Here is a 13892-nt window from a genome sequence, read left to right as displayed (position 1 = left end):
TGCCCCTGATCATCAGGGAGGGAGGAGTCAAGGTCACCATCAGCCCTTTCCTCTCACCCTCAGAGGGACCCTTGAGACTGTCCTCTGGAGCGAAGTTCGCTTTCCCTGCTTCCATCCCGAACCTTTGGGAACCCTGAGCACCAATCCGTTACCATGACTCCCATGACCCAGATAAAGCACAATGGGGCCTTGCCAGGCCTGGCCCCCGAATTCTCCACATCATCTTTTGGGGAGTGTGGCTCCACATGGGGCTCCTGAGCAGAGGTGGAAGTGATACTGTCCCCTGGCTGAGATGCCAAGACCCTGCCCCAGTCAGGAGGCCAGCAACAAGAAGGACGGCTAACAGACCTGGAGGTGCTATGGGGGGAGGTCAGTCATAACGCATTTAATGGAGGGTGGATGATTGCACAGAAGAGCAGGTTTCATCCAAGCTTCAGGGATTCGCTGTGGAGTATGGGCCTCGCCACGGTGGAGCCGAGCAGAGCCTCCAGAGACAGACACGTGGCTGTGGTGGAGCCACAGGGTTGGCAGAGAACTCAGATCAGGGTCCAGTGTCCTTGTCCTTGTTGGCAGAGGGAGGGCAGAGGCTGACCTGGGGTTTGTCTCTGCCAGATAGCGGTTCCTTCTCTTCCTGGTGGGGGCCCAAGGTGTTGGCCACCTTGTCTTGCAAAGGGGAGACCATAAGAGGATCCACGCAGAGGCTGGTCACTATCGCCCATTTCACAAGCCAGGACAACCACGGGCTGCCTCTCTGTTGACCCATTTGGAGGAGTGCAGCCCGAGGGTTGGGTTTGGCTCTTTCACCACCAACTCCACGTTGGCACAGGGAGGAAACCCCTCGCTAAGCGTGGGTCACCCATGGTCGGTAGCCCTGACCCATGCCCCTTCACCTCCCACACCCCTCTGCCCTTGTTGGACCAGATGGATGGGTTTTATTTGAGCTTCACGTCAGGATTGTTCGCTCCAGGGTCCCAGCTTTATCATGCACAGAAAAATCAAAGGCCAGGACTGACCCCAAACACACGCTTCACTCTTTCTCCCCACTTTCCTGTTGGTGTGCAGAGTCCAGACTTTCTTCACGCACCTCCTCCAGCCCAGTCCAGTGAAGGAAGCCTGTCTGGCCTGGCTCACTCCACCAGATCCCTACATCCTACTTGGCTTCCGAATTTGCCTCGCTCAGCACCAGGGCATGGCCTACAAGTGGAAGGGGGGAGGAGGTCATCTCAGGTCAGGCCCAAGGGATTGGGTGTCAGAGTTTGGGCACCTGGAGACCAGCCCCCAGCCTCCCAGCACTGGCTATAATTAGCTGGGTTCGGTCAGGGACAGGGCCCCGGGCGCGCGTTCCCTCTGCCACACTGTCAGGAGTAGAGCAGGCTCAAGTGAGAGGGCAAGCGGAACACTGGTGTCTTAGGAGGGTGACTACTGGCATGGGGGCAAGACGGGCAGGGTACAGTTCTGGGTACTGGATTTTTACACATAGATCTTGCGTGCTTTGCTGCACCTGGGGAACCTCCGAGTCACGCGGTGTAGCCTACATGCTCGAGCCCTGGGATGGGGGGAGGGGATTGAAGTAGGAAGAGGGACTGACATGTCGCCGGACTGGAGGCAGGGCTTCCTCTGGCCTCTGTGGGTCCAGCTCTTACCCTCTCTTCTCTTTCCTCTGCTTACCTGCAGCAATCCAGTGAGCTTGGGCCATGAGCGTCTCGGACTCGGCACATCGTCCCTCAGACCCTGAACAAGTCTCTCTTCCGGTCCAGAAGGACGGCCTTGGGCTCCCTTTGCCCACCAGGAGAACCCCCTCCTGGCCCCCGTCCCCGGACGAGGATCCTGGTTTGCCCCCCTTTCCTCTGGAAGAGCCCGGCCCCAGGCCCATGGCCCCGGAGAGCCTTCCCTCTCCAGCCTTGTCCCTAGAGAAAGAGGAGGAGGAAGAAGATGAGGACGGAGAAGACGCAGAGGAGCCCGAGGAGCTGCGCAGCGAGGAGCATCCCAGCCAGTTTTTCGCGGAGGCACAGCGGCTGCGAGAGCAGAGGTTGTTGCTGGATGAAGACGTGTCAGTCGGGGGGCGAGTATACGGGGTGCATCGGGTGATCTTGGCCGCAGTCAGCAGCCTCTTCAGAGGCAGGCTGCTGGGCAGCAGAGGTCTGCAACGCCCCCTCAGCCTGGATGTAACCCCCGGGGCCTGGGAGGCCATGCTGACCTTTGCCTATGAGGGGGTGCTGGGACCCGCCCCACGGGGGGATGTGTTGGTCGCGGCTGAAGCCCTGGGAGCACCCCGGGTGAAGGCTGCGGCCCAGTGGGGACGCGAGGGGGCTGGAAGCACCCGGGAAGATGAAAAGCAGCCCAGCCAGGCAGAGGAACTGAGAGAGAACCTGCGCACCATGGAGCTCCTGTACCAAGAAGGCATCGGGTGTGACCTGGAGCTGGAGGCAGGCGGCTGCCGGCTGCGGGGTGAGGGTCTGTGGGGCATTACATTAATGCAGGCGCATATGCCACCTGGAATGGTGTGTGCAAGCAGCGGGTGGTTCGGTCCCTACCATAGTGGTTTTGATCCCTGCTGCAGTCAGAATTTCCCCGGGGTGACCTTTGGCACCTCTCCTGACCCACTGAGAATGGGGCATGCGCAGTTGAGTTGTTTTCTTAAGAGCACTGACAGATTTATGCTGTGGCTTTTCCTGTGCCCAGAAACAAGAAATTTACAGTCAGCTGGCTGGAGCTAAGGGTATATAGTCCACGCCAGTAGAACAAGCAGGAGGTGATGGACTCAAACAAAGATTAACCAAGGGCCCTTCTTGGCATCTTCTATTTAGGACACAGGAAAAGCCTGAGGAACACAGTGGAAAAATTCAGTGTGTCCTTTCCCCTAAGTGAGCTTGACACCATGGCAGACGTGGACCCTACAGCTAGTGAGCAAGGTCTGGTACTGTTTGGCCAGAATCTTAAGGCTACCAGTTCATGGCACTTTGAAGTTAACTCTGCTCATCACCAGGAAAGCTGAAGAGGGTTGAATAAGTTGAGATTTATTCAGATTCTACTAACATTTAGTGAGGTACTGGGTACCAGGAATTTCTTTTACACATGCCATCTCTTTTCATCTCACTGAAAACCAGTGAGTTAGATGTCATTATCCCTGGGTGCAGATAAAGAATATTAAATTCAGAGATGTGAACAGGTGAAAAGCAGGATACAGGCCCACATCCACTAACCCAGTCTGCTCTCACTAGGCCATGCGTTGCCTCCTATGCAGTTAAGTCAAAGACACATAGCACCTGGCAAATGGAGCCAGAGTGCAGACACATAAAAGTTTAACATTAAAAGGGATTCGTTTAGATATTATCTAGTTCAGCTCTTACACTTTATTGCTAAGGAAATCAGTCTTTAAGACAAGTCCGAAGTCACATAGCTACTGCTCATTGGAGGAATGACTGGGACCCAAAGTGCTTCTGGGACTCCCCAAAGGAAAAGGATCCTATCTTAGTCGGCTTGGGCTGCTATAACAAAAATGCCATAGACTGGGTGGTTTAACAATAGAAATTTATTTCTCATGGCTCTGGAGGCTGCATCAGGGTGTCAGCAAGGTCAGGTTCTGGTTAGGGCCCTCTTTCTGGTTTGTAGATGGCCACCTTCTCACTGTATCTTCACATGGCAGAGAGAGAGGGAGATCATCTCTCTCATGTCTCCTCTTATAAGGGCACTAATCCCATTCATGAGGGTTTCTACTCTCATACATAATTACCTCCCAAAGGCCCCAACTACAGATACTATCACGTTGGAGATCAGGGCTTCAACATATGAATTTGGTGGGGGCAGGGAACACAAACATTCAGTCCATAACAGACTTCTAAAGTGTATGTTATCATTTCCAATAGCACTAGATGGAGGGGGAATTTAAAATTTCATAGTTATAAAATTCTCACTAGGGTTTGGAATTTAGACATCCTTGTATTCAATATCACTGCTTTCACTTCCTTTAAGAAACATTCCAACTTAGTGGTGGGAACCTGTCACTTAAAATTCTAAGGAATAATGATGAGTGAGAAGGGGCACAAAATACAAGTGGCTGTGAATCCTTTGTCAGTGGCTCTGAGCTATAGGCTGATTGATGGTATGGAAGATGAGATGGCTTACCTGCTTTACGGAATGCAGATTTTCTCAGGCAATATGTACGTGAAAGCTGTCACTAATGTTTACTGCTTGGGAAGCACCAACCTACTACCTACTGCTCAAAAAGACAGTGGAAAGCCACGCCAATATCACCTGCCCTTTGAGAGAGGTGAACATGCTGCAACTGATCAAAGCAGCCTGAGGTTCATAAGCCTCACTGGGAGCTTGGGTCTGTGTGACCTGCCTGAGAGGACTTCTAGCAGCATTTCCCCTCTTTTTCTTTTTAAAAATTAATTAATTAATTAATTAATGTTTGGCTGTGTTGGGTCTTCGTTGCTCTGTGCAGGCTTTCTCTAGTTGCAGCGGGTGGGGCTACTCTTTGTCGCGGTACACGGGCTTTTCATTGCGGTGGCTTCTCGTGTTGTGAAGCACGGGCTCTAGGTGCACGGGCTTCAGTAGTTGTGGCACGTGGGCTCAGTAGTTGTGGCACACGGGCTTAGCTGCTCCGTGGCATGTGGGCTCAGTAGTTGTGGCACACGGGCTTAGCTGCTCCGTGGCATGTGGGATCTTCCTGGACCAGGCGTCGAACCCGTGTCTCCTGCGTTGGCAGGCGGATTCTTAACTACTGTGCCACCAGGGAAGTCCTCCCCTCTTTTCTGTTATGAAGCATTTCAAACATAGCAAAGAAAAGAGAATATTAAGATGAACACTCAAACACCCATCACCCAGACTTAACATTTTACTATACTTCTTTCATTTCTTTCTTTATTTTTTGCTGAAGTTTAAAGTAAATCTCAGACATTTCACTCACAAATACTTGGGTATGTGTCTCTCTAAAAGAGGATATTTTCTCATGTAACCACAATTTCTTTATCATATCTAACAAAATTAACAATTATTTCTTAATATCACCTAGTCCACATTGAAATTTTCCCACATGTCCGAAAAAGTGTCTTTTAGAGCTGCTCTGTTCAACCCAGGAGCCAATCAAGGTTTGCACTGAACTCAGATATATGTCTCTTAAGCTTCCTTTACTCTCGTACAGTCCTCTCTCCCTTTTTTTATGACTTATTGAAGAAACAAGATTAGTTGTCCTATAGAATGCTCCATGTTCTAGATTTGTAAGCATTTTCCCTCATGGTTTTGTTTAACTCATTCTTTTAGCCTCTCAGTTTCCTATAAACTTGAATTTAGATCTGAAGGTTTGATTAGATTTCGGTTAAATATTTTGGTCAGGATACTCCATACTTGATGCCAACTGCTTCAAATTGAGTTACATTAGGGAGCATATAAGGTCTAGTTATTTAATAGCATTTTTGAATGGGACATTTTCAGAGTCACAAGGGCCATGCAGATAAGCAGGGAACTGATACACAAGTATGCTCATTGCAGCCTGACATCAGTTACAGTGATCTGCCCAGATAGCCACTGCATGGAGATAGAAAATAAATCACTCCTTTTCACTCAGTTTCCATATCTTAAAAGGAGCAATTGAAGTAGGTGATTTTGAAGGTTTCCAGTTTACAAGCAGTAAATCTTGGGTAAGAGGAGATGGCAGTTATATGAGTGTGGGTCACAGCCATTGCTGAGGGTTGTACCACTTTCTGAGTAAAATCTGACTAGCAGAATGGCTGATGTCAGTGGCTCTTATAATTGTAGAGGAAAGAACTTTATTCTGTGTACAATATAGAAAGACCTATATAAGTTGCACATTGGTCTTTGCAGTTCATTTTGTACCCCCTCTTAGCAAATGTTCTCTGTAGCATCTTCACTTGACTAATCAAGACCCTTTCTCTAATTGGCCTGCATCAAAAAGACTAAAGCAATGTTTTTCAAAGTGTCTTCAGGCCACTAACATGAGAATCATGCAGGGTGCTTGAATATTTTAAAACAAATTCCTAGGGTCTCCGTCTAGAGCTATTGAATCAGAATCTCTGGAGGTGGGTCTGTGAAACCTTCACGTAACAAGCACTCCACGTGGTTCTGGTGCATATACCGTGGTTTGGCCTGTGGTCTTGGGTGGTTGGCCCAAAGTTGGGGCTGTGAAGTCAGAAGAGTGCCTCGCAGTTTGCAACACTCTGAGTCCCCCTCTGCTTCTCCCTCTTGCAGTGCACCGAGCAGCCCTCGCCTGTGGCAGTGAGTTCTTTGGGGCCATGCTCCTGAGCGGGATGAGGGAATCCCAGGGCACAGAGGTGTCTCTGCATACCATCTCTGCCCAGGACCTGCAACTCCTTGTCTCCTTTGCCTACTCTGGGGTTGTGCGGGCAAGGTGGCCAGGACTGCTGAGAGCCGCCCAGGCTGCTCTGCGGTACCAGAGCTCTTCCTGCCTGGCTCTGTGCCAGAGAGCCTTGGCACAAGGCCTCAACCCTGCCCGTTGCCTGGCCCTGATCCCCATGGCTGAAGCCCCTGGGCTGGAGAGTCTCTGGAGCAAAGCCCGTCACTACCTCCTCACCCACCTGCCTGCTGTGGCTTTGTGCTCCACTTTCCCGTCTTTACCGCTCGCCTGCCTGGCTGAGCTCCTGGACAGCGACGAGCTACACTTGCTGGAGGAGTTCGAGGCCTTTGCGGCTGCACGGCGTTGGCTAGCTGCCAACCCTGACACCCAGGAGTCAGAGGCCAAGGCCCTGCTTCGATGCGTCCGCTTTGGTCGTATGTCCACCAGGGAGCTGCGGAGGGTACGGGCCGCCGGGCTGCCTCCACCCTTGAGCCCGGACTTGCTGCGTCAGCTGATGGTGGAGGCTGAGGTTCCAGGACAAGAGAGGCGGAGGGAGCCTGACCAGGCACTAGTAGTGATTGGGGGGGACGGGCTCAGATCAGACATGGCCATGAGACAGCCGTCCCGAGGAGTGTGGTGGGCCCGGGCCTTTCGCTGCGGCGTAGGACTGGTGCGAACCGTGGAGTGGGGACAGCTGCCTGCCCTGCCTGCCCCCGGGCGCTTTCGGCACGGGGCTGCGAGCCTAGCCGGAAGTGAGCTCTACGTGTGTGGCGGACAGGATTTCTACGGCCACTCTAACACCCTGGCTTCGACTCTCAGGTATGGGCCCCTGAGAGCGGCCGGTCCCAAGGCGGGCAGCTGCGGGAGGTTGGCAGCTCAGCCAACTGCAGACTCCCAGGGTCACTCTTCCCATCTCTTGTCCCACTGTGTCCAGGTGGGACCCCAGTCAAGGGGACTGGGAGGAGATGGCACCTTTGTGCCAGGCTCGGAGCTTTTTCCCCCTGGTGGCGCTGGATGGACTGCTTTATGCCCTGGGTGGACGAGACAGTGGTGCGGCCCTCAGCTCTGTGGAGACTTATAGCCCCAAGCTCAATATGTGGAGGTGAGCAGGGAAGTGGGTGTTTCAGGCATCAGGGAGAGGCTAGGAGTCTTGGAAGAGGAGAACTGAAGTTGACTGTTGCCTGATCACCTGCCCTGTTCTCCCACAGGCCGGCACCTGCGCTTCCAGCGCCACGCTTTGCCCACGCAGCTGCTGTATTGGAGGGCCAGCTGTACATGAGCGGCGGCTGCGGCGGGACTGGCCAGTACCTGGCCTCGTTGCTGCACTATGACCCCAGACTTGAGAAGCCGGGGACACTTCTGAGCCCTATGGGGGTACCTCGGGCTGGCCACGTCATGGCTGCTCTGGCTGGGCGGCTGTATGTAGCGGGTGGGCTAGGTGAGACTGGGGACCTGCTGAGCTTTGAGGCCTATGAACCAAGGACTGATAGCTGGACTCACCTGACCCCCCTGCCCTCGCCCCATGTCGGGGCTGCAGGCGCTGTGCTGCAGGGGGAGCTACTGGTGCTGGGGGGCTACAGCCACCGTACTTATGCCCCCTCCCACCTTATCCACGCCTTCTGTCCTGGCCTGGGCCGATGGCTGTGCCTGGGAACTCTGCCGAGGCCTCGGGCTGAGATGCCTGCCTGCATCCTGACACAGCCCACCGTGCAGCAAATAGCTTTGGTTCCCACAGGACACAAAACTAAACCTGGCAGGTGAAGGGGCAGCGGCGGTGGATGGTGTGAGGAAGGGATAAGAAACATTTTGAGAGGATAGAAATGATGGGGGCAGGGATAAAGAGAAGGCTTTATTCATGATCGTATTTCATTCTAGCACAGTGCTTTACAACTCACACAGCGCTTTTGTATATATGATCTGCATTGAGGAAAATGTGGTTCTGGAATCCCTAGGGGAAGAGCGTTGGGGAAGGAGAGGCAGCTGAATACCTAGGTAAGGAGAGGAGACCCAGGGGCAACTGTACAAGGTTTAGATTCTTGGTGGGGAAAGTGCATCTGGCTGGGCAGACAGTCAGGAAGCGTCAATAGCCAAGGTGTAGGGGCCATGTGAGGTCAGTTGGGAAAATGATATTCTGATCAGTGGATGAAGGAGAAAAACGTGGAGAGGTCATCCGTGAAAGAGTTGAGGAGTGTGGGGGAAGGACTGCGATTGCTGCTTCTCTTTACTCTCCAATCCCTGGGACACCCAGACCCTCTTGACAATGTTCTTTCCCAGGTAAACTTGTAGACCCAGTCTAGCGTTTCCTCAGCCATACACCACAGGCTGCCCCTAAGAGCCTCTTGGTTTTCAATCTGAGGAGGACGCTCCTGTCTGGACCCGGCACAGCCCAGGGGACGGAGATGCCAGGGCGACGAGGTGGGAGTGCTGCAGGCGGGGAAGACGAGGAGGGGAAGGAGGGAGGCGCCCATGGCGGCAAAGGGATGAAACAGGATTTGAGGGCATGGGGTGGGAGAAGTCAGGAGCCTGGCTGGCTTCTTTCCTTCCCTTTGGGGTGAATCGAGGGATCAGCAGAGAAAACAGTACAGTGTGGTGTGAGGTGCTAAGTTGTGAGAGGAAGTGGCAGAGAGAAGAGTGAGAGGCAGAGGAGGCCCAGAAAAGTGGTTTCTTCCTCTGTCCCTTTCTTCCAGAGTTTTTGGAATCCACCTCCCTTTTTCTTGGCCAGGGAAAGTTGAGTCAGATGTTTCCTCTCTGTCTTCCTCCACCCTGCTTTTCCTTCCCTTTTTTTGCTCTCTTCTATCTTTTCTCCTTTCTCCCTCACAGTTATTAATTATCTACTGTGTGCCGGGTATGATGTGAGGCACTAAGCATCCCAAGGTCAGGGAGCTCCCGACCAGCACACAGATTTGTAAGCAAATACAAGTTTTACAGTGGACTTAGAGGTATGAACACTTGCCTCATACCTCTCACGAGAGCTGCGTACCTCACATGCCTCGTAGTTGAAGATATGAGAGCCCAGATGATGGAGGAGGGAACTCTGTCCAGGGAAGACTTCTGTTAGGAAGGCATCATCAGATGGGTGTAGATTGAACTGGATCTTGAAGGCTTCCTGGAAACTCACCAGTCAGAGAAGGAGGGAGGCATTCCAGTCAGAGGAAAGAAGCAAATGGGGCGTGTGGTGCCCTGTGTCTCCAGAGCAAAGGGGAAGTCAGTATTCCAGGGATTCTTCAGAGAATTCTCCTGCTGTTCCAGCCTACTCTCTTCCCTGGAGCCTTCCTGAAGACAGTGGCTTTCACCTAATTGTATGTTCTCTTTCTCCACAACTCCCCTACGTCTTTCCTGTGTGGTATTTCCACTTCTGACCCCTGAGCAGCTTAAGGCAAAGAAGGGCCAGTTCTTTGTACAGGTCAATTTTCTCTTACCCTTGCTTATTTAGATTCTCATGCTGCTAAGGGTGAGATGAGGGAGCCTCCCTCACATCTTTCTTCATCCTGGCCAGGAGAGACTTGACATGTTTTTGTTTATTGTTTTGAGATTTCATTATTTTATTAAGGTTTTTTTCTATATCTCTGTTTAGGAACATAGTTGAAAATGAGGAGGGGTAAGTAGGCTATATAAGAGAACAGAGAAGAAAGATTGAAGAAGACAGGGAAGAAGGAAATCAGAAGCACTGAGAAACTACGAGGATTGAGTCTTTAGGGTGAACTTCTGTGAACACGCTCTTTGTGATTTGTATGCAAAGACAGGCTTAAATAAAGGTTTCACCATGACTGAATCATTCTTGTCTGAGTTTCTCTATTGTAAAAAACATTCACTATCCCTTGTAATTTGGTTTCTGTCTCCACCACACTACTGAAACCATCCTCCTTCGTTGTCACCATGACCTACTTCTCACCAAATCAAACAATCTAAGGCTGTCCTCATTTTCTTTCATCTTTCTGCAGGAATTGGCTGGCTTGAAAACTGGCTTTTACCCTAAAAATTTCTCCTTCCCTGGCTCCAGAGATAGCACACTCTCCTACTCTTCTTACTTCTCCAATCCAAAGAGGTGGCAGAAAGTCAAATCATAGTGTCCAAGAGGGTGCGGTGCCATCCCAGGCAGAGCTGACAGCCAAGGGTCCAAAATTATGTAGATGGGGGTAGTTAGCTGCAGAAGGCTCTAGCTTTCATTACTTAGTTTTTTTGTTTGTTTTTTGTTTTTCAGCTGCACCCCACGGCATGCGAAACCCGTGCCCCCTGCAGGGGAAGCATGGAGTCTTCACCACTGGACCAAGAGGGAAGTCCATTTTTGAAATTGTGGTTAGAATGAGAAGACAGGAGGAGGTTTCTGATGTGAAGCAGGACACTGGTCTTGCTCTTGGACCACTCTTCAGTGAGAGGGGCCTGATACAGGCAAGGCAACGAGCTGGGGCCCTGGGCAAGTGCACTGAGATTCAGGGTAGTATTTCGACCCCAGAAGGGAAGTAGAGTTAGGATCGGGAATTGGGACAGAAATCATTCCTACAGAGCAGGCAATCATGGCAATCCAGGGATTAGGCTACAGTCTGGTGAGTTCCTAGAGATGTAGGATTCTTATCTTTGGTAAATCAGATAATGAACCAAGGTGTTTTAGGTACTCCCCTACTACCTGCCCCGACTCTTCCTTCAACCTCCTTTGTGGGTGAGGGTGGAATTTACACACCTGCACTCATCTTTTCAAGGTTAACTCAGGAACTGGTTAGAACTGGGGGTGTAGGTTCAATACCAATAAGTGTGTTGGACTATATGAGTCTTCTATGCCTAATTCTGTGTTGCCCATGTTCTTTTCTTACTTTGCTTCATGATCCTCTTCAGAAAGCTCACCTCTCCTCTATCCCAAGCCTTAATGACTCAACTGGGTTCTAGTCATATTATTATTATGTTTTTTTAGCAGCCCTCACCTCTACTTGGATTTACCACTATCATTGGTTCAGACTCATCATGCTTTGTTGGCGCTATCATTTTTCCTTTTTCCTAGACACAAAACTTTGTAATCATCTTGAGCTTGCTCTCCTCTTATCTTTTTCTTCACTCGACTCATCATGTAATTTTGAACTACTGAAATAGAAACCTTACTGGTCTCTTCTCCAGATATTTTCCCTGTCAAATATACTATATATATATATATATATATATATATATATATTATGCCCTGGACATCTGGAAAATCGATAACAGAAAAGGTTAAAAAATGAAAAAAAAAAAGGGGGGTAAAAATCACATAAAAATCCTACTAGCTGCAAAACTAAGTGCTATTATTTATCCAGACTGACAGTCCAGGAGGTAGAAGCAACAATGTCCAACCAAAAGAGTGAAAACCTGCATAGAAAGATTGTTTAATAGAACCATGGAATGAAGAGATTTTGGATAGTGCAATTCAAACCCTTCTTTACACAGTGTAGGAAGCCAAGGCAGGCGGCATAGTCTGGATAATGAAGAGGAAGGCTTTTCAATGAGAGCAGTCTCCAGGTGACATACTTATAACATCAGGACCAAGAGACTCACTGGGACAAGCACCACAGGTTAGGTCTACAGGCAGGACAGTAATTAGGACATAATTACTCTGTCAGGGCCACAGACTACATTCCAAATCCTAGCTAACTCTTGGGATCAAGGGATCATAGGTGGAAAAGTGTGAATTTATCACAACTTCTGCTAATACAACTACAAAAATATACATACATTACATATATATACATGCCTATGCATAAATACATGCATGAATACATGTATATGTCATTAGTGGTGAGATTATAGTCTTTTTTTCTCTGAGAGATAGAGGTTTACGGTATTATTATTATGGCTGACGATTCAAGATACAATAAGCTGTATTTCTGATTTAGAATTCTGAAAAAAGGATAGCTTGAGAGTGTGAATTAGAGTGAATTAGAATCAGTATCTTGGGTTCAAGCCCCAAATCAATTGCTCTTTTGGTAATCATGAGTAAGTCCTTTAATCACTTTGAATACCAGTGTCTTTTTTTTTTTTTTAATATACATCTTTATTGGAGTATAATTGCTTTACAATGTTGTGTTAGTTTCTGCTGTACAACAAAGTGAATCAGCTATATGCATACATATATCCCCATGTCCCCTCCCTCTTGAGCCTCCCTCCCACCCTCCCTATCCCCCCCCTCTAGGTTGTCACAAAGCACCGAGCTGATCTCCCTGTGCTATGCAGCAGCTTCCCACTAGCCATCCATTTTACATTTGGTAGTGTATGTATGTCAGTGCTACTCTCTATGTCCCAGGCTCCCCTTCCCCCTCTGTGTCCTCAAGTCTGTTCTCAACATCTGAATGCCAGTGTCTTAATCCATAAAATAGAGATAATACCTGTACTATCAACATCATAGTGTTATTATAGTCATGAGCTCCAGAGCTTGGGATAGTCCTAAGGATCTCTACACACATTTCAAAAAGGGTACCCTGGTACTCTGAAATTAAATTTCCAGGCTACACCCTTTTAGATTAGCAAGCTAGATGACGCCAAACAGGGTGGCCAGTGTGCTGTAGCACCCGAGACCATGAGTGCCATACAGAGGGTTACAGGTTTATCCCCAGCTACTCCAGACTAACACTGCTCCTGAGATAGGGATATGGATTCATCTGGACTCCAGCTCAGGCTAAGGCATTTAGGGAGCTAGAGGTCTTCTAGTTGTATACCAGCTTGACTCATTACCAGACAGGTAATCTGAGCCTCAATGCATTGCATAGTTTTCAAGCAAACTGTCACTGATTAAAGCCAACTCTCTCATAACGGAGGAAGAACTGCTTGTTTCAGGGCTTCCCTGGTGGCGCAGTGGTTAAGAATCCGCCTGCCAATGTAGGGGACATGGGTTCGAGCCCTGGTCTGGGAAGATCCCACAGGCCATGGAGCACCTAAGCCCATGTGCCATAACTACTGAGCCTGCTCTCTTGAGCCCGCGAGCCACCACAACTACTGAGCCCATGCACCTAGAGACTGCTCCACAACAAGAAAAGCCACCGCAATGAGAAGCCCGTGCACCGCTGCAACTAGAGAAAACCTGCACGCGGCAATGAAGATCCAACACAGGCAAAAATAAAAAAAAAATTTTAGAATATAGCTAAGATTGTTTAAGTGCTTGCTATGTGCCAGGTAGTGTGTTAACTGCTTTACATGCATTATCTCATTTAAATGCCGAACAACCCATAAAAAGTGGATGCTATTATTATCCCCATTTTACAGACAGGAAAACTGAACCTTAGAGGAGTGAATTTACTCACCAAAGGTCACACAGTTTATAAATGTTGAGCATGTATTTAAACACAGGTAGAAGGACTTCCAAGCCTGCTGTCTTTATTATGCCACATCTCCAATGTAGATTCACCTCCATGGAGTGGTAGGCTTTATTCACGAAACTCATACTTAGACTCTACAAGTGGGAGCAGTTAAAGGGTATTAATATCTTTTAACAATCTATAATGGAAAAGAATCTGAAGCTCCTCTGGGATGCCAAGTGCAACCGAATAGGTGCCTGTCCATAAATCACTGCTTGGGTGATTCTTTGAAGCTGGCAGTGGATAGACTGAATAGAAGCACA

At 49.4% G+C, this 13892-nt stretch overlaps 1 protein-coding gene across 8 annotated transcripts; it reads left to right on the top strand.

The window, feature by feature from the left end:
* The first annotated feature begins 1333 nt into the window (after nucleotides 1-1333).
* KLHL33 (kelch like family member 33) lies at nucleotides 1334-11298 on the top strand. Of its 8 annotated transcripts, none has more exons than XM_059913736.1 (6): nucleotides 1346-1447; nucleotides 1675-2448; nucleotides 6211-7135; nucleotides 7251-7418; nucleotides 7525-7754; nucleotides 10518-11298. In XM_059913736.1, exons 2-6 carry the CDS (start codon nucleotides 1695-1697, stop codon nucleotides 10778-10780), a joined length of 2340 nt encoding a protein of 779 aa, XP_059769719.1. In that variant the 5' UTR covers nucleotides 1346-1447; nucleotides 1675-1694; the 3' UTR covers nucleotides 10781-11298. The 8 variants fall into 8 exon arrangements, with proteins under 8 accessions (XP_059769717.1, XP_059769714.1, XP_059769718.1 ...); XM_059913737.1 differs by lacking the exon at nucleotides 10518-11298 and adding an exon at nucleotides 9891-10088; XM_059913734.1 differs by lacking the exon at nucleotides 10518-11298 and having other exon boundaries at nucleotides 1334-1379; nucleotides 7525-10088.
* Nucleotides 11299-13892: the final 2594 nt, after the last annotated feature.

The sequence above is a fragment of the Balaenoptera ricei genome, chromosome 2 (assembly GCF_028023285.1).
Source record: "Balaenoptera ricei isolate mBalRic1 chromosome 2, mBalRic1.hap2, whole genome shotgun sequence".
In the NCBI taxonomy this organism is placed as follows: Eukaryota; Metazoa; Chordata; class Mammalia; order Artiodactyla; family Balaenopteridae; genus Balaenoptera; species Balaenoptera ricei.
The sequence above is the reverse complement of the archived record's forward strand: the minus strand, read 5'-3'. Positions and strand labels throughout refer to the sequence as shown.

What these genes read in the sequence shown, in the direction of transcription:
- KLHL33 (XM_059913734.1), top strand. Translation starts at nt 1,695, where the DNA reads ATGAGCGTCTCGGACTCGGCACATCGTCCCTCAGACCCTGAACAAGTC. An exon ending in ACCCTGGCTTCGACTCTCAG is followed by an intron (nt 7,136 to 7,250) that starts GTATGGGCCCCT and finishes CACTGTGTCCAG; the next exon opens with GTGGGACCCCAGTCAAGGGG. An exon ending in CCCAAGCTCAATATGTGGAG is followed by an intron (nt 7,419 to 7,524) that starts GTGAGCAGGGAA and finishes GTTCTCCCACAG; the next exon opens with GCCGGCACCTGCGCTTCCAG.